The sequence below is a fragment of the Lissotriton vulgaris genome, chromosome 6, assembly GCF_964263255.1.
Source record: "Lissotriton vulgaris chromosome 6, aLisVul1.2, whole genome shotgun sequence".
In the NCBI taxonomy this organism is placed as follows: Eukaryota; Metazoa; Chordata; class Amphibia; order Caudata; family Salamandridae; genus Lissotriton; species Lissotriton vulgaris.
This window is the reverse complement of record NC_141694.1, coordinates 474,654,327-474,674,839: the sequence shown is the minus strand read 5'-3', so window position 1 is coordinate 474,674,839 and position 20,513 is coordinate 474,654,327. Positions and strand designations below refer to the sequence as shown.

At 43.0% G+C, this 20,513-nt stretch overlaps 1 protein-coding gene across 3 annotated transcripts in view; it reads right to left on the bottom strand.

Moving 5' to 3' along the window:
• ADGRB3 (adhesion G protein-coupled receptor B3) overlaps nucleotides 1–20,513 on the bottom strand; it is a 1,725,994-nt gene that overhangs the window by 1,202,893 nt on the left and 502,588 nt on the right. For all 3 annotated transcript variants that reach the window (XM_086926462.1, XM_086926464.1, XM_086926463.1), the window contains exon 3: nucleotides 2,678–2,788. In XM_086926462.1, the coding sequence (XP_086782588.1) occupies nucleotides 2,678–2,788 (111 nt within the window). The remainder of the gene's footprint in view (nucleotides 1–2,677; nucleotides 2,789–20,513) is intronic.

The window sequence follows — 20,513 nt, the reverse complement described above, 5'->3', positions numbered from 1 at the left end:
ACCATTTACTTTATGTAAAAAAAAAGTTTACGTTATTGAATCGTGACCACGATGGTCTGTTGAGCCATTGCAAGCCGTTGAAACTGTAATGGTCACCAAATGGAGTGAAAGACAATTTGCGACCAATCTCATTTTTCATGAGGTAGATCAGATTGCGACCCATGCCAAATCAGAATTTAGCAAACCAACCTATTAGAACTTAGTTTGGTTTGTTAAATTCTATACTGGTTGCAAACATACTGGTTGCAAATTGCATCCAGATTTGTGTGACCAGTAATTAGTACATCTCTGCTGACAGTAGTTGGATGGAGCATGCCACATGGACATATATACCTCTTTCTCCCTCTATAGATTTTTCAAAGAACATTTTCAGTTATTTGAGGGAAAATATCCAAACATTAGGATTTGAAGGGTTCACTTGTGAAAATGGCACCAAGAAGACTTTATAACTAATATGTGGTATGATACAGAGGAAATTATGTGAATTAAAGGCCTCACATATTCATTTTACAATTATATGAAATTTCTCGCTGAGATTTGCCTGAGATTTGCCTTTCGATTGTGAGAATTTGTGCAATATAGCAAAAGGTAGGATTTTTACAAAACAGTGTAAAACCTGTGGTGTGTTTTTTTTACTGATGAGATTAGGCAACACCTAACAGACAAGAAGCACACCTGTATGCCTTTGTCTGCATTAGAATGAAAAACATTAAAGGACACCGCAGTGGTAAAACCCTACTAGCATGTTCTTGGCAAGACAGAGCAGATCTTGGGTCGGTATTGCACTGCAAAAAGCCAACCTCTCTTTTAATTTATCCATGTTGTTGTGCTATTTCACAGAGTGTTGGGAGCAATTTACATCTGCCTTCAGCTGTAAATCAGGCCTATGGCAAGGAAGCAAAGCACAGCAAATCACATCTGTCAACCCTTTAACGCTCTGCTCCCTGTAGTGGCTATGGACTCCAAAACTGCTTCGCTTAGCATCGTTCTTGGGAGCCATTTCCAAGGTAAGTGCATTGCAGCCGAGGACGAGACACTCGTAAACAATGCATTTACATTTTTGCTTAATTGAAGAAACTTAATTAGTGCTCTGATGAGAATCTGTTTTAAGGGGTAATTATAGGAAATAAAACATGTTTGATTGTCGGAATTTTACTTATAATAAACAGCTGACATCATAATACTGTTATCAAAATGTCTTTGCTGCAATTCTGTCCACCATTACTTTCCAACTATGCAGTTTAAATGTGATAACCCGCTCTGTGATTTTTAGTGAACAAAATCGCAATTTGCAGGCACTGCACAATGTGCGACCTTTCATTATGCAGGACAAGGGTTGTCGCTGCAATTAAAAAAAAGAAACTAAAATAAATTTGAAATGCAACATACTCATGTGCAGCTAAAAACTATTACTTAGTCAATTGTGTCTGGTTCCTCTTAATGGATAGATTGGGACTGTTGTGTATCGATAAAGATTTAGTATTAAGAAATGAATGTGAACTAAAAATCTAAAAACCTTTTAATTGATTAAATATCAGCTAATCTGGAACCATTTTTTTTGTTTTTTTTAAGTCATTGATGTTACTATGCAATATATGTGAAATAGTATATATTTGGTGTATATTTCATTGTTTGAAATATTTTTCCATTTTGACAACAACATAAGTGATCATTGGTGTTAAATATAAATTTCAGTATTACCAAATATCATTTTTCTCACTCTAGTTCATGCCCTTAAGAGATGTGTCAAATTTATCTTTAACTCTGACCCTTTGTTGAAACATCGTTGTTCCCTGCATAACACAGATATTCCCTCCGTTTCAAACCAAACCTTTCTAGATCTTCCAACGTGTACCCCAGATTTGAACATCTCCCTTTAATGCAGCATTTTAAATATTTTTAGGGAAGACTGTAAGTGCCTGGAGAAAAAAAAAGCAAATTAGAGGCACCAAACTAGTGGGAGCATCTCAGGTGTCTGATCAGCTGCACATTTTCAGTACTCACTTTGATTTCTATATTTTGGACAGGTTTACCAATTTTTTGCTCATGATTAAGTCTGGCTGTGTGTATTGGACTCACTTATTCAGTAATTGGGGCCTCCTATTTTTTAGTCGATATATGTTTCTCCATTGACTCTGGAGTGGTTAGTCCAGTAACTTCCGTGCTAATGGGATAATCTAAAGGGGCTGGTGGCACTAATATGGATATGCAAATGGATTTTTCGAATATCACAATTGAAATTATGTGTGTAAGCCTAGTCTTGCGATTTGTATGACTGAGGTGCGTGAAAGCTATTTCATTCAGCATACTTTAAGTGTGATTGATCAAATCTAATTGCTAAATTGTTAAAGTACAGAAACGTTTCAACCCGCAAGAACAAATTGGAAGTCATACACTCATGTAAACAATTCAACATTCGTTTTTGAAAAAAAAAAACATTTATTCTAGCTATACAGTCTACATAATGTTCACATTCACAAATCACGAGTTTGCACTCCATTCACATCTTGGCTACTTTATTTATGGACTTTACTGGTGGAAAAAAAATATATGGATCAAAAAAGATTTTAGCTAGGAAAAAAATGGACAAATATGCAAAAGGATTATGGAAACATGCAGTGGCTTTTGCTAGAATTAATAACAATAAGTAAGTAGAAAAATGTAACTAATGTATTACCAGTTTGTGCCATAAATTTAGCAGCATCAGCTTGCTCCTGAGGGACCCTTTGCTCATGAACAGATCGAGGTCGCTGACTTTTAATTGTATGATCTCCCATCATTCCAAATTCTAAAGACAGAATAAAGGTTTATGAAAGCTTGTGTGTAGACATTTCTCAATTTGTACAGTACCGTTTCATGCAATATGTTCCTGAACATAAGTTGAGCCAAATGGCAAGTATACAAAATTGTTATCACTACATTAAACATAGTTTTCTTCTCTACGCTAATCTAGATTTAGAATATTAACATATGCAACACCATTTTCTGGAAAACAAAAAGAAACAAAAGTATGTATAGTGAATACAACTTTTATGTCAGCAGCAGGAAATAAACAACTTCATCCCTGAGAGCTCAACCTGCAGGAGGGGATTTATAAATGTATAGAAAATGTTCAATCTGTGGGACGAATATGTGAAATCTTCATGAGAATTAAGGAATTTAGTTACCGAAGATGTGTCACTTAAGAATCATTTCGCAAGGTGGGCACATTAAAATCTACTTCGTGTTGCTTTACTTCAAAACTTTGCTTGGAAAAGGAAAATTGCAAACACTTGAATGTGCGATTGCAACCTTTAAATCTACACCTTGGAATCCGTCTGAACCTCTAACTATACTGAATTATGAAGGGTGTGGGACAGAGGCCGATGGAAGTGTGGAATGTTTTAAGTTTTAAATGTCATTAGCAGAGAGGGTAGGTAAGGGCACAACGGAAATCGCCTCAAGCCGAAACACATTGTATGGGTTAATGTAAGAAAAGCAATGACCGATGCAAACCTAGCACTGTTTCTACAGACATAAATAAGCGCAAAACGCAAAACTTTTAAAACTCATCTTTAATAAAAACATATCATATCCCACGACATACATGTGCATGCTATGGATAAACTATGATGTAAGCGCATGAGGTAAGTGGACTTCAATTTCAATTCTAAAAATAACAGATCTGAGAATATCTAGTCTTCAAATGAAATCTATACAAATTGCTTTCCTTTTCAATTGTCTCTTTAATTTCTAAAATATGGAGCTAAAATAATGTCAACATGCTAAAGGCTAGACCCAATATTACATGTTTCTAATGCTGAGTGCATATTTCTTGTCTAGGTTTCTAATCATTGTTAGTTTAATAAAGAAATAACGCATTGTAAGATGCATGCAATTCCGTGAGTGCAAGAGTGCTTTTGAATACTTGTATGCCAGGGAACAAATATATCAACCAGCGTGGCAATAGGAAAACGCTACATTTTAAACATAGTAAAACTTAAATACCCTCGTAGGAACTAGAACTGCTGTTCGAAGGCTTTCTTAGAGCGAACATATCATGCATGAAATGTATTTGGTCTCTCAAGGGAGGTGAGACAAGTGGTGTGAAATGAGGCAGTGGTGCTGTGTAGCCTGCATGACAATTATTAAGGCCATGATTCATAAATTGAGGAATGACTGAAAGTGGTAAGTCATCCCCAGTTCCTCAGTAATACATATTAGGAGGACTTAGTACACTATTCCTCACACACTCTTGTACGCCGTATTGAATCAAAAGTTTTCTTTCGATTGCTGTTAGTCTGCACATAAAATTTGCCATCATAGAGAGGACTGTAACAAGGATCGTTCTAATAAAAAGGACAGCTAAGGTAGAATAAATAGCCAATGTTTGAGGATGTATGTGCATTGTCTTCAACAGGTCAAAAGCACATTGGGCATCCTTCACTTCATACTATTAGTTTGTTTGTATTTGTGTCTGTGTTGTGTAAGTGTATGTGTGCATGCCTCTGTCTCTGCCTCCTTGCTGTGCTTATATCATTACCTTCTTGGTGTTAGGGACATGGTGTCACTGTAGATATGGACTGGTGAGACTCATAGAGGAAATTGCCTTTTCATGTTCCCTTTATTCATTTTCTTGAGTAGTCTTCCAAATCTGTAAATAATTTGGCATGTGAGAGAACTGCTGAGCTTATCTTTAGAATTTCATCGTTTGTGCAGGTCGGTGTAGGTGGTACAAGTTTATTTAAAAAGATCAAAATAATAATTTCTCATTTCAGCCTGATAGCAATATTTTATCTCTCCTACAGAAAAACGGCTAGAGAAAAATTCTCTTCAATTGGCATGAAGGAAGAATTATTTTTCTTAGAATAAGTTACTGTTGGACTTGAACCTTTCTGCAGGGTCATATCCAAACATTTTACCTTCACCCTCTGGTTGTTTTTAACTTATTTTTTCTACTGTTTAGGACACTGCACACTTTACCACTCCACTTCTAAACAGCGCTAAACTGCTTGTGCTCTCTCCTTAGAACATGATAGAATTGGCCTATTTAATTTACTTGTACGTTCCTAGTAAATTGGTACTACATATAGCCAGGGCCTGTAATTAAATGGTACTAGTGGGCCTGCAGCACTTATTGTGCCACCCACATAGGTAATCATTTAAACTGATCTCAAACCTACCATTGAAGTCTGTGTGTGCAGTTTTAAACTGCCATTTCAAACTGGAAAATTAAACCTTTTGCCAGGCCAAGGCCTTCTTTTTCAATACATATTAGTTACCCCTAGGGTAGACCTTGAACAGCTCAGAGGGCAGGGTGCAGTGTATTTAAATAGTTGGACATGTATGTTTACGTTTTACATATTCATTACTGCAAAGTCTGCCTTTTCCATTAGGTAACATTGGAGTTTCCCAATTACCTTTTGATAAGTAGTAAATTCCAATTGGGAGCAGGTAGACAGGCTAAGTTTGGTGTCTAACGAATTGTTACTAAAAGTTCTTGTTAATTGTATAGTCAGATTTTAAGGCACAATACTTGAAATGGCCCTTTTAGAAAGTTCTAAACAAATGGGAATGGGCCTTTATCTTGTCAATTTTAAGCATACACAATTTTTATAGCTTAAAGGATCAATACTTCTATGTTGTATCAATCCTGGTATGTTTATTTGTACCTTTTTATTGGATATATTTTATATTTTCCTTCTTAAATCATTAATACACAGAACATTGGAAACATTATCTCCTCAGAGTTACATTTCATCAAAAAAGCAAAAAACATTTCATATTTAAAATTAATCACCGTATAAATAACAAAGCAGTGTTCAAAAAAGAAAATCACAATACTTTACAGAAAACAGTAACTATACAAAAAAGTACATTTATAAACAATGACAACACTTGTGTAACTCTAGTTGTCCTAGTTCAAGTAACTTGGCTCTGATATCTACTCTATAGTGTCCTATTAATTTTAACTCAAATAGACATCATGAAACTAAGGTAAAAATAAAACAATTTTAACTTTTAGTGAGAAAGTGAAAAATAAGAAGGGAGCTCGTTTCTGATAAATCTATTTGTGTCACTAATTCTTTGCAGAAATAAAGTATATAAGCCCTGATGAGAGCCCTGTAAAGAAACACCAGGACTTGAAATGCATCGGCATAACCCTGATAAGATACTTGGGACCTGTGGTTAATTCGATGATAATTTATAAAAAAGAAAAATGTTTCTACAATTGAACAGTAACAATGTCTATTTGAGGTAAAATCAATAGGGCACTATAAAGTAGATATCAGAGCCAAGTTACTTGAGCTAGGACAACTAGAGTTACACTAGTGTTGTTGTTGTATATAAATGTACTTTTTTGTATAGGTACTGTTTTCTGTAAAGTATTGTGATTTTCTTTTTTGAACACTGCTTTGTTATATATACGATGATTAATTTTAAATATTTTGATGAAATGTAACTCTGAGGAGATAATGTTTCAAATCTTCCGTGTATTAATGATTTAAGAAGGAAAATATAAAATATATCCAAAAAAAGGTACAAATAAACATACCAGGATTGATATAAAAAAGAAGTATTGATCCTTTAAGCTATAAAAATTGTGTATGCTTAAAATTGCGAAGATATAGGCCCATTCCCATTTGTTTAGAATGTATTGACTCTGCCTATCTCTTGTGCTATTGGGTCAGACTCCTCCTTTGTGCCTTTTAGAAATTTGTCATTTTCTTTTTCTAACCATTTGATGCCTGCAGCCTGATCATGGGTCACATGACCATGTGTAGTTGAAAGTTGGTCCTTATGTACTGCTCCCAGGCAGAAAGACAAAGGTAAGGAAGGTGTTGGCTGGATGGGTTACTATGAGGTAATGAGGGCGAAGGGCTGTCAACACCCACACTTGCACATCACAAAGGATCTGCCAGAGTGCTCAAACAAGGGGTAGGGAACTAGTCTATTGTGACGTTAAACAACCAGGGGTCAGGGGAGGGAGTCAGGAAATTCCAGGCACCTCTGGTGTCACAAACTCTGGAAATTTCTCCAATTTATGGTCACACCAGAGATAATTATTAGACCAGAGACAACCTCCCTTTTCAGACAACTTCTGGACCTGTGGGCTCTGCAAGGAAAAAGTACTGCAGTGACAAGCACCAGAAAGGACTGCCACTCTACTGGACGGCTGCCACTCTGTACTGACCTGTTGCCCTGCTGCTCTCTTGCCTGGGTGGGACGGACTGGACCTGCATCTCTAAACCCAGGATCTCAGAGAGACTCCAAGGGATAAATCAAATCAAATCAAATCATAAACATTTATTGAGCGCACATATCACTCAAGAGTCTCATGGCGCTGGTGGATGGCTCTGAAAGGATAAGACTGCAATGCAGCTAGATGTCAAACAACCATGTCTTTAAATTCCTATGGAAACAGTCGTGATCACTTAAGGTGTGTAGATGTAAAGGTAGTTTATTGCAAAAAAATGGAGCGAGGAAGGAGAAAGATCTCCCTCCACATGTGGTAGTGCATATTCTGGGATACTCAAGAAGCGCTTGATTGCTAGATCTCAGGGTTCTGCCCCGTAAATACCAGGTTAGTTTTTTGGCCCAGAAAGCGGGGTCTTTTACGTACATGTTCTTGTGAGTCAGGCAGAGTGACTTAAAGAGTATACGTTTTCGTATAGGCAACCAGTGTAAGAGTTTCAAACTGGGAGCCAAAGGAGATCTAGGTGAAAGATCAAGTACCAGTCTTGCTGCAGTATTCTACAGAACCTGCATCCTAGATAAAAGATTTTCATTAGTGAAAGCCAGAAGGGCGTTCCTGTAGCCCATACAATTGATGATAAGTCCTTGGACTAGGGGTTTTCTTGCCTCCAGTGGAATCCAGTTAAAAAATTTACGCAAGCTACGCATAACTCCGAAGCAAGCAGCAATGGTCTTGTTGACATGGTCTTTCATTGACAATTTTTTGTCCATTTGGAAGCCCAGATTTCTTACTGACTGAGTTGGAGTAGGACAGAGGCCAAGACTAGAGGGCCACCAATCAGGCGTCCAGTACTCCTCTGCCTTGCCAAAAAGCATTATCTCAGTTTTCCCACAATTCAACTGAAGATGGTTAGTGCACATCCATTTCTCGATTTGAGACATACAGACTTTGAAGCGAGACTTAGTTTCTGATGGGTCTGGACCGAGAGTGACCAAGATATGAGCATTGTTAGCATAAGACACAACCTCAAAACCAAAGGATTGAATCACTTTGGCCAGAGGGGTCACATAAAGGTTTAAAAGTGTCGGACCCAGAATAGAACCCTGAGGTACTCCCATCTTGACTGATCTACTACAGGAGTTAGTACTTCTAACCTGTACTATCATAGTACGATCAGTTAAGTAATTATTGAGCCACTGTAAAGCCTTTCCCCTGAAACCAATCTCCCAAAGCCGGCATTCAAGAATGCTATGGGAGATGGTGTGAAATGCTGCAGATAGATCAAGCAGGATGAGGATAGATGACAGTCCCCTGTCTGATGCCCGCCTGATATTATGAGTTACCTCCAGCAAAGCTATTTTGGTGCTGTGAGCTGCCCTAAAGCCAGATTGAGAAGGGTCAAGCAGTCCACGGCTCTCAATATGAGCCTCCTGACCAGAAGGCTCATGGACAGAACAGGCTTTCAACAACCCTGAACTCAGGCACAAGGAGTCTGCCATCTCTGAGCCCTCCCCTCCCAAGTGGTGCTACCCCAGTCCTGGATGCTGGGAGTGGACCTGAAGTTACTGTCCCAGCCCTTTTTTGGATTTAGCAGAAGTGAAGCATGTTTTTTGGGACGCATCTCCTGTAGAATCGGCATGCCGTCTCTGCTGCTCAATGCATCATCCTTGTTAGACCTGGCATCATTGGCGTGAGTCTCCCTTCCATTTTGATGGATTGCCTCCTCTGTTTTGATATGTTTTTGCTGGATTTATGCTTTGGGCACTGTGCCACTGCTAAACAGTGCCACAGTGCAAGTGCTCCCTATGTTAAATTAATGTCCTAATTGGTAATTCCATGATTGGGTTATTTGATTTATCTGTCAGCCCCTAGTACAGTGCACCATGTGTACCCAGGGCTTGTAAATCAAATGCTGCTATTGGGCTTGCAGCACTGGTTGTGCCACCCACAGAAGCAGCTTGTACAGTGTGTCTCAGGCCTGCCATTGCAAGGCCTGTGTGCAGTCTAGCACTGTCCTGTCGACTTGGCCAAGTGCCCCCCTTGCCAGTCCCTAAACCTTACCTTTGCTTCAGATTAGACACCCCTATGGTAGGCCCAAGGGCAGGGTGCATTATAAGTATAAGGTAAGACACCCTCTGATGTGTGTAGCATGTTCTAATAGTGAATTTCAGCCATTTTTGCTTTTCACTATAGAAGGCTACCTGTTCTCATAGGCCAGAATGGACAGTTAGATTATTATAGTTTTATAACCCTAACTGACTCAGGGAACATGGTGGAAATTCGAATTTAGTATGCCTGAACTAAGAATAATAAAATACATCTTTTAGTTAGCTTTAAGATAAGCTAATTCCACAAAAAATTAGCTTATCTTAAAAGTGGTTCCCCCTCTGACCCTATGCCCATCCATATTCTTAAGAGGATTGCACAGACCATCTCCTCGCGGGCCACGGATCTCCTGAACGCCTCCTTTGGCGGTGGGGAAGTTCCCCCTAGCTGGAAGAAGGCGATGGTTAAGGCTCTCCTCAAAAAGCCGGGACTGGACCCTGACGACCTGGCGAACTTCCGCCCAATTTCTTTGTTGCCTGGCCTGGGCAAAATTGCAGAAAAGGTTGTCAACCGCCAGCTGTCCACATTCCTAGAAGGTCATAACCTGCTCAAGCACTCGCAAACAGGCTTTCGCCCGGGGCAGGGTACTGACTCTGCCCTGATTGCAGTAGTGGAGGAAGCCAGACGCATCCTTGATGCAGGAGGTTCCGCAGCTGTGGTCCTCCTTGACCTCAGCGCGGCTTTTGATACCGTCAATCACGGTATCCTTATTCAGCGCCTTACTAGGGTGGGAATATCTGGTCAGGCTTTAAGTTGGATTACTTCCTTTCTGAACGACCGGTCATACCAGGTCTGCGATGGCACCAACCTGTCTGAGTCGATCCCCCTCCTCGTTGAGCCCTACACTTTTTAATATCTATATGGCCCCACTGGAGGATGTGGTTTCACCCTTCGGGGTGAAAATAGTGACCTACGCAGATGACACCCAGCTTGTCGTTTCGCTATCCCATCATGAAAATGCGGCAGAAAGATTTGGGTGCTGTCTGACAGGTATCATGGCTTGGATGACAGAATCTCGGCTAAAACTCAATGGTTCCAAAACGGAACTCATGATGCTGGGCAACCTCTCTACTTCCCTTCCCAAAACCATGTGGCCCCCCTGTCTGGGTGAGGCGCCCCAACCCAAGAATGAGATTAAGAGCTTGGGTGTATGGTTAGAGCCCGACCTGACGTTCAGAGTACATACGAAGAAAGTGGCAGGGATTTGCTACGGCTTGTTACGCTCGGTCCGAAAGGTGTTGCCCCTTCTCCCTTTTAGTTCAAGGAAACTCCTGATTCAGGGGCTAATATTGTCAAGGCTGGACTATAGTAACGCCTTGCTGCTCGGTGCCCCTGAATCAGCCATCAACACCCTCCAGCGAGTACAAAATGCGGCGGCCAGGGTTTTGACAGGCTCGGAAAAAAGAACTTCGGCCAAGCCTGCTCTCAGAGCTCTCCATTGGCTCCCCATCCGGGAGAGAGTCAAATTTAAGGCTCTTTCCATCTCCTTTAAGTCTCTCCAGGGAATGGGCCCCCCAATCCTCAGGGACCTTATATGCCCCTACAAGTGCTCGCGTCCCCTCCGCTCTGATGGGAGCAACTTACTGACTGTCCCCAGAGTAAAGAGAGCTCGCTCAGGAGGCAGGAGGTTCTCTGTGAACGTAGCCAAGATCTGGAATGATCTTCCTGCAGCTCTCCGTCTGGAACCCTGTCTCCAGAGGTTTCGGAAATCTTTAAAGACATTCCTTTTTCCACGAGGAATATGAGTCCGCTGTCTGAGGATCTTGGAAGCTAGCTGAGTGTATTAGCGCTGGGACGCTCCTGGGCAGCCATGCGCTTAACAAATCTAATTTCCTTTCATTCATTTCATTTCATTAGTAAAGTTTATTTTAATATTCTGTGTTTGCAGATACCACTTTTAGAAAGTAGGTATGTACTTGCCTAACCATTTGAGCCTGCCTCTGCTGTGTTGTGTATTCGTTGTCTGGGTTTGTGAGTGACGGGGCTTGGGGATTCCAGGAGACAGGCTGGGGCAGCCCGGCGGTGAATAGAGAGATCTGCATCTAGATGGGAAGTCGGAGTTGCACCTGGGACCTGAATAGGGCTGGGCCTTCCCTCTACAATGCTGGCTCCACCCCCTGTGGCTTGTCTGATGTCTCTGCCCTGCACTGTGAAAGGAGAAGAGGAATCAAGTCAACAGAGTGCTCTAGAGCTGTATCTTCCCTCCCCTGTGCTGGCTCCACCTCCTGTGGGGCGGCTGATGTCTCTGCCCTGTATAGTGAAAGGAAGAAGAGAGTCATGTAAACAAAGTGCTCAGGAACTGGTTTGGACTAGGCAGAGGCCTCTCTGCCTTCAGAGAACACAGGATTTTGGGGTATAAATATTGGGACCCTGAACCCAAGAAATTAGATCACTTCTGGAACAATAATCCTTTCTGCCAAGGAGAAGAACCAAGGAAGCTGCAGGAGTTGTACGTCCTCTTTGCCAGTGTGCTGTTTGCTGGGTTGAACTGCAGTGGTTGCTTCATTGCTAAGGGAAAGGAGAAGGAACTTTGTAGGACTTTCATCTACAGAATATTCTCCAAGGGCTTGAACTGTGCTTGCCTCTTGCTGAAGTCTCAGGGACAAAAGACTTCACCTCCAGCTCCCTCCTGAATTTCCTTGCTGGGAATTCTGACTCCAGACACTTGCGTGCCACTTGGAGCTGGAAGCGCGACACATCGAGAAGAAGCGTGTCGCCGCCGCAGCTGAAATCATCGCAATGCCGGAGAAGTGATCCTTCATCGCATCTCCCTGGAAACGCGTGTTCATCAAAGCTGCCTGCTGTCGCATCACCGGAAAAACGTGCCGCCATCGTGAGAGTCGCCATCGCATCAACGGAAAAGCGCGTCGCAGGGCCTGTCGCGGCTCCAATGTACAGAGTCGTCGCAAGGCTGCCAGGGCGTCATCGCATCGCCGCATCAAGGGCGTCATCTTCTCGCATCACAACCAGATCGTCGCATCGCATCAAGGTGCCATCTTGCACACCGCAACCGACCCGCAGGCCGAGAATCTATGCATCACCTTTGCACCGGTAAGGCTCACGACGAGTCCCCTACTATGCGCAAGCTTTGAGAAGGACGCAACCGTTCCCCCTGGTCACGGAACCAACACATCTTCCCTTTTCCAAGACTTTTGTTCACTTTGCGTTACGCATCCAGGTACTTTGTTGAGAACTTTGTCGCATTTACCAACAACTTGAACTAAGAGACTTTAATCATCTTTTAAGTAATCTTATGTGTAGTATTGTGGATTTTTGTTGTTTGTGGTCTTGTGTTTAAGTCTATATATAAAGAATACTTATTTTTATAAAACCTGTGTTGTGTCCATCTGTAGTGTTATCACCTTCATTACTGTGTACATTCACAAATGCTTAACACACTGCCTCTGAGATAAGCCTGTCTGCTCATGCCATGCTACTAAGGGGGTTTGCAGGGGTTATAAAGGAATGTAATCCCCTTATCCTGACTTAGAAGGAAGGGTCCCTATTTGGACAAAGGGGAATACCATTGCCAACTAGAGACCCCTAGATCTAACAACCCTCATAAACGAAGCATTGCCACCTCTGCGCGGAGTTCCCTAAAAGAAAGAATTTTAATCGCTATCATAGCCCATCACATCCTCCACTGCACTACGCATCTCCACGCAAGGACATTGCCTTGCCCAAAACAGCCCACTGGATCAACTGCTGCACAACACATCTCCTTGCCCGGACTTCTTTTCAGCTCGGCACTGTGAAGCATCCTCAACATGGAACTCCACATTTCTCCGCAGCCAGGATTAAGGTTCTGTGTTCAGAAAGCCTAGGTGGGTCCATGTAGCTGGTTTATGCTCTATTGTGGTCGGCCTGAACTTGTGACTTTGTATCAGTCTGGTGCGACCAGATAACTACAGTTGTAGCTTTACGCTTTTTTTGATGATCCAATTCTATTGTTTTAACTGGTAACAAACAGTACAGTCCATAGCAAGTGTAATAGACCAATAACCATTACATACCCTACGTACGTCCAACACTAGCCCCAAACCTTAACTTGCTTCTGTGGACACCCACTGGGTTGGTATATTGGTTGTTCCATTTGGGCACACCAGCCTACTCTCATTCGCCATTACGCTAGGGAAGGGCAATGAGGGAATTTCCATTTCTGAGCAAATTCTCACTTGATCACCAATGTGGCCTCTCCCGCTAGAATCTGAAGACAACTGGGACCACCAAAGTGTACCAGTATGCTAAAAGGCCAGATACTAGGTGCTACCAACATTGTTTAGTCCGGAACTCAGGACAACATACTCTCTATAACCCTGCCAAAAGCTGAGTATTCGAGGACAGGCCCACACCATAAGAAAGACATCAGCATCTATTTGGGGACATCGAAAGCAGGTCAACTGTGAAAGTTTCCCAGACCTCCACAGTGACTTGGATGTAAAATACACAGCTTGAAGGTAAAAAAATTGAATAAATTGTAATCTACGTGACATGACTAACTTGTGGGCAGCCATCAGAGTGCCTTGCCAGTCCTCATCCTCCTGTGGAATCATCCATCACGCCCATTTCTGCCAAAGGGATAAGAAAACGTCTGGAGCATTATTCACCAGTGTGCGGTACATGGGGGGCACTGCACCTTTACCGAGCTGGCCCATCAGAAGTTTAGGCTCAAGAGGGGAGTTACTCTGGTAACTCAGTCAAGGCTTTTATATGGTATGTCATGGGGGGTGGAAGTGTTGCATGAATTTATGGAACTGTGTAAGGGATAATGAGAACTATTGTTGTAAGCTGTACAAGCGGTACCTAGGGCCTGTAAATTAAATGCTACTAGTGGGTCTGGACTGTTCCCATGAGGCACAGGGCCAAGGCTGATTTGCATATAGCCATTGTCTGACCTACGGCGGTGTGGAGTGCAAAAACACGATGGATTTAGGCCCAGATCCTTGTACTGGGGTGAATGTAAGACATTGTTCTGCATTCTGTCCATCAACTGTGTTTTTTGCAATTTTCACCCCGAGTGGGCTGGGTATGCTCAGACGTGAGTCCCAGGCTCTCCACATCACTGGAGTCAAGCTATCCAGGCTGAAGAAGGCTGATAGCCAGAAACCGGTCCTTGGATGCTTGATTCCGGTCTAGGAAAGACATGGCTTGGTAGTTCGGGCTGGACTGTTCCCATGAGGCACAGGGCCAAGGCTGATTTGCATATAGCCATTGTCTGACCTAGGGTGGTGTGGGGTGCAAAAAAAGGATCGATTTAGGCCCAGATCTTTGTACTGGGGTGAATGTAAGACATTGTTCTGCATTCTGTACATCAACTGTGTTTTTTTGCAATTTTCTCCCCGAGTGGGCTGGGTATGCTCAGACGTGAGTCCCAGGCTCTCCACATCACTGGAGTCAAGCTATCCAGGCTGAAGAAGGCTGATAGCCAGAAACAGGTCCTTGTATGCTTGATTCCAGTCTAGGAAAGACATGGCTTGGTAGTTCTGCTTGGACTGTTCCCATGAGGCACAGGGCCAAGGCTGATTTGCATATAGCCATTGTCTGACCTAGGGTGGTGTGGAGTGCAACAAAACAATGGATTTAGGCCCGGATCCTTGTACTGGGGTGAATTTAAGACATTGTTCTGCATTCTGTCCATCAACTGTGTTTTTTTGCACTAGTGGGTCTGCAGCACTGATTGTGCCGCCCACTTAAGTTGCACTTTAAACATGTCCCATTGCAGCCTGTATCTGTCCACTTTAAACTGCCGTGCCAACCTGGAAAAGTAAACTCTTTACCAGGTCCAAATCTTCCTTTTTATTACATATCTCATCCCTAGAGTAGGCCCTGGACAGCCTAGAGGGCATGGGTAAAAATATTTAAAAAGCAGGACACGAACTTTTAATTTTAACATGTCCTGGTATTGAAAAAGACTGCAAGGCCTACCTCTCTCATTGGGTAACATTGGAGTTACCTTATTATATTTTATTTGTGTAGTTTCCAAATTGGACTAACTACCCAGTTCATGCTTGGTGTCCCTGGATTCAGAATTTAAAATCCTAACTTACCTGAAAATGCCAATTTAAGAAGGTTGCCATTTTCTTGCCTTAGCCATTTGGTGCTGCAGCCTGACTCTGGGTCACATGACTGGGTGTGGGTGAAAGTTGGGGGTTGTGTATTCATCCTAGACAGCCAATCACAATGGGGAGCTTATGTGTGACTGGATGGGTCGTTACTGGCAGGATTGGAAAGGGGAGCTGGGCCAAGCTACACTTACATTTGAATATGCTGTGTCCTGTCTATGCAAAAAGGGCTGCATACCTCCTGCAGATAGAGTTAGGAAGGCAATTGGCACATGTGCACTATAAAGGCATGCCTCTAGAGGCTTCTCCCCCTCTTCAATGGCACAACTAGGTATAAACTCTGGTACCACAGATACCAATTCTTCAGTACAATTCTTGACCTGTGGATACTCTGTTACCAGGCAGAAAGATTGACATTCTGCCTGCATTCTGCTCTAAAGGAACAGCTGCCCTGCTGTGCTGAACCTCTCCCCTCTTGCCTCGGTGAGAAGGACTGGACATGCATCTCTTGAACCCAGATCCAGAGTGACTCCGAGGGCTTTTTGTCTGCCTCCTGATCTGAAGCATTCAGGGGCATAACCTTCCAACAACCTTGCATCTGCACCTGGACTCTGAGTCTTTCTTGTCAAGTGGTGCCATCCCAGTTCTGGACCCATGGAAGTAGGTTCTGCCAACCTCTGTCAATCCAGCAGAACTGACGCAGCTCCTCTGCTGCATTGCACAATCCTCAGCAGAATTGATGTCGCACTACTCCTACATGGATTGGACCCATTGCAAAGACCCACATTGCTTCTGCACCCCACAATGCCTTCAGAACCACTGCTGTGGGATGCATTCTCAGTGCAGGTGTGCACATCCCTTATCGACGGCAGCCTTGATGATGATGCTGGACTCCGCATTGGAACCAGCACATCACTGTGACTGCACACCACATCCTCGATACCGGGCTTCTTATAGGGATCCTCAATGACATGCAGGCTCTCGCATCACTGTCTCCCCGCATCTCGGAACTAAGCATGGGCGAATTTTGCGAATCTCGCGTTCGCGAATTTTGCGGATTTGCGAACTCGCAATCCGCAAAATCCGCGAATTCTCGCGAATTTGCGGATTTTTTTTTGTGTGTTCGCGCGGGTTTCTGCCAGGTCGCAAGGGTTTTTGTACAATTTCGCAAACGCGAACTTACCTGTCGGGTCGCAAGTTTTGCGAACTTGTTGTTTCTACGTGTCCAGCCTGTTTGGAACACTCTTCTTCATCACTGCCACCCTCTGTCACCACTGCCACTCTCTGGTTCACCCATGCCACCCTCTGGCTCACCCATGCCACCCTCTGTTTCATCACAGCACCCTCTGGTTGTCCAGTGTACATTATTGTGGCAAAGCAAAGCACACCTTCCCTGCCTCAAGTGACCTGAATTAATTTGGGGCTGATTAATGTGTCACAGAATATTTTTTTAGCTGGCACCTGCTTCCTTAGTGCTTCCTGATTAGTGATCTTTTGCACTTGCTAAGTGCTTTCATTGTTGCAAAATTAGTTACAACACCTGCCCTGCCCCAACTGACAATAATGAATTAGGGGCTGATTAATGTGTCACTGGATTTGAACTTCCAGCCTGGCTCCTGCTTGTCTCCCTTAGCTGTAATTCAGGACCTTTGTGGCATATGTGTAACTATTCTGAGGGTCAGAGCAGGGTCACATAATAGTTGCAAGTAGGCAACTGAACTCTGGAGGGGCCCCTCAGGAAGCACTACAGGAAATGGCTACTAATGATGAGCTTGAACTTTTGAACCTGGTAAGTAGTTTCAGTTTTGCTAAGATCGTATTTCTGCAATTTAGCGCTTATTCGCGGGGCGCGAAGTTGAACTGGGAAGCTGCGAACTCACGCGAACAGTGCGAGCAAGCCATAAAACCCGCTGCTCGCGGATTTGCGGATTTTGCGGGAAATTCGCAAATCTCGCGGATTGCGAATTTACCGAAAATCCGCAAAATCCGCGAGCGGAACGGATTTTCCGCCCATACTTACTCGGAACGGACACATTGCTTTGGCTGCGAGACACATTTTCAATGTGGATCCTTGCAACGCTCCAGAAACCAGGAGTTAAAGTACTGTTTTCAGTAGACCTAACTAGGACTTTATAGGCAGCCTGTGCTGCATTGTGGTCGGTTTGAACTTGTGACTTTGTCCCGATCCGGCCTGACAAGATATCCACAGTTGGTGCTTTGCGCTTTTTGGAGCTGTTTTTACTCAAATATTTAAACCTGAACATCTCCAGTTCTACTGACTGGATTTTTGTCAGTTTTTGGTCTTGTTTTATTTATTAAAGATAATTCTATTTTTCTAACTTTTTGTGGGATCCTTTTTGTGGGGTATTTTCATTTTATTACTGATTGAAGTATTGCATTAATACTTTAGACATTGCCTCTAAGTTAAGCCTGACAGCTCTGTGCAAATCTACCAGAGGGTTGTGCATAGGTTAATTTGAGTTTGGCTTGTGCCTAACCCTGACAAATATTGTGGTTGCTGCTTGGCGAGGGCTCATATCCCAGTCAACAAACAACTCAATTTCTCTCTGAAATGCTGAAGAGTATATAGGAAACTGGGTAGAATCATTATCTTGAAAAGAGCTACTTTGCCCAATAAATTAAGTGGGAGTCATTCCCACCTCTGAGAATTCTGTTTTATTTTGTCAAGTAGCAGGAAAAGGTTGAGGTCCAGGTCCAATGAGGGTTTCTGGAAACATGCACACCCAAGTAGTAAAAGCTCAGTCTCCAACCTGGGATGGATGGGTGCTAGTAAACCATGTTTTTGGTCTCCTTTAATTGAGATCAGGAGAGATTTGTGACAATTCACTCGGAGGCCGGAAGCAGAGCCATAAAGGGTGAGTATCTCTAGTAAGCGAGGGACTAAAAAGTGTGAGTTGGGCAGAAAGAATAAAATATCATAAGTATACACAGCAATTTCCCCAGCAAAATCCCCACAGTCAGCCTTGAACTCGCGTATCACAGCAGAAGATTTGAGTTTTGTTTCACTTAGTTTTCAATAACTGTTTCAATGGTGAAATCAGTTTTAGTTTTTTGATACATTTAGTGCTTAAGTGACTTTGTAAAACTATGCTTCATGTTGCCTGAGCCAAAACTGTCTTAGATTCAATTTTGTGAATCACTTTACCAGTGGAGGCCAATACACATTCCTGGCTGGAGTTGGCCACCTACTTTTCAGAAGGCAGTATGCTGGCCTTTTACCTTAGTAAGGCAGGGATTTGTCAAACATTTGGAAGCTTAACCAGGGTTAGCCATCTGGGTGGGGGTTAAGGATAAGCTGGCAGAACAAAGGGCAACCTTCACATGATCTCTTTTAACATTGATATCCTGGTTGCGGATGACAGGATCTGAACCTGTTAATGTCTAGAGCACTCTAAGACTCCCTGACCCCAGTACCAGTAGGATGTAAATCAGTTTGCATTTGAAAGAAGAAGGTTTCCTCATATAAATGAGGGAATGGTTCGCAAGACAGCCATGAAATCCCTCTTGTAGAAGAATGGGTTAGATTTAAGCTTCTGGGAATTCTTGCAATTAGCCAAAGAGAAAGTGCTTCAAAAGTCGTTGTGTATAGCTGGAGAAAATAGGCAAGTTTGTTTAGGAAAAATTCTCCAATCACTTGCTAGTGCACCAGATAAGAGTGGCACCTCACCACTTCCCATTCAGAACATACCTGGGACTGGGAAGACTGATGACAGATTTGCCTTCTAGAAGAAAGAAGATTCAAGGGCTCCTCAGACCTATGAATACCAAGCTGACTACTGAGGACTGGATCCTGCAGCGGTCCTAGCTAGAGCTGGACCCTTCTCAGCTAGATTCCCCATACCACGAACTACACCTTCACTGCGGATGACACCCGCAAGATCATGCAGAGCATCCTCTCTGGAGCACGCTCGGACCCCTGCCCACATCACATCTTCTATCAAATAAAGTAAGAGGGGGGACTAGGAACCAGTACCCATGCTTCAAAAGAGAATATCAATTCAACAAGGGGGTTACTGTTCCTGGTAGAAAACTGATAGTGTCCAAAGAAAGAAGAGGATAGAGTAGGTAGCTAGGTACTATGTCAATCAGAAGGGGATAGTCAACAAGAATGTCTATTGTTGCCCTCACACATCCCTAGGGCTATCATGCTTCATCATCAGGCAAGAGCTCCTCATCGGGCTGGTGCTGCAATGCCCTATGGGTCAACCGAAAGGTAACTTTAGCAGAGAACTTTTTTTTTGCTGTTTGATGAGTGTGAGAGTGTCCTAGTGGGGGAGTGAGAAGTGAGTGTGAAATTAAATACTTAAAACTGGCTTGGCGATATCACAAAGTGTTTTTAATATGCTGATTTCCCTGTCAGAGTATGAACCCATAGGTTAGTGTTACTTCTGGGGAATAATGACCCCTATATTCTAAAAAAAAGAGAAGGGCGACATGTTTTGTGCCTAAAATTGGTCAACTCGATCCCTGGTGCTTCATCAGGACTGAAATGAATACGAGTTATCAGTGAGGCAACCCAAATCTTAGATACAGAATGAGCGGTCCCCTTTTCCGTTTTGTAGGGTGGCACCTACTTGTGATAATTCTCACCATTGGTTCGACCTAGATTGCTAATTCTTCTAAAGAACGAGCTTCAAAGGCTAGCGCATGGTGACCCAAACCATTACAGAAGTTTTGCTGGGTGCTCGTCTCGCTGCACCTAGCCTTGACCATGCGTGCCTGGATCACATCACATCTTCAGGAGAAGAGGCACCACCATTGCCCGTCCTCTACTGCACCATCCACTGCTACATCAACTCCTCCACTTTCCCTGAATACTGGAAACACACAGAGATCAACCTCATGCTGAAGAAACCCACCGCCATCCCAAAGGACCTCAAGAACTTTGACCCATCTCTTTTCTACTCTTCACAGCCAAAGTCATCAAGTAGGCCATCAACGCCCAACTTTCTGAGTTCATCAAAGAGAACCACATCCTGGACATTTCCCAATGAGCCTCCTGAAGCAACCACAGCACTGAGATCACCCTCCTTGCTGCCACAGATGATGTCCACACCCTCCTCGACAGAGGTAAAATGGCAACCTTCATCCTCTTGGACCTCTGGTCCACCTTCAATAACGTCTCTCACTGTACCTTGTGCACAAGA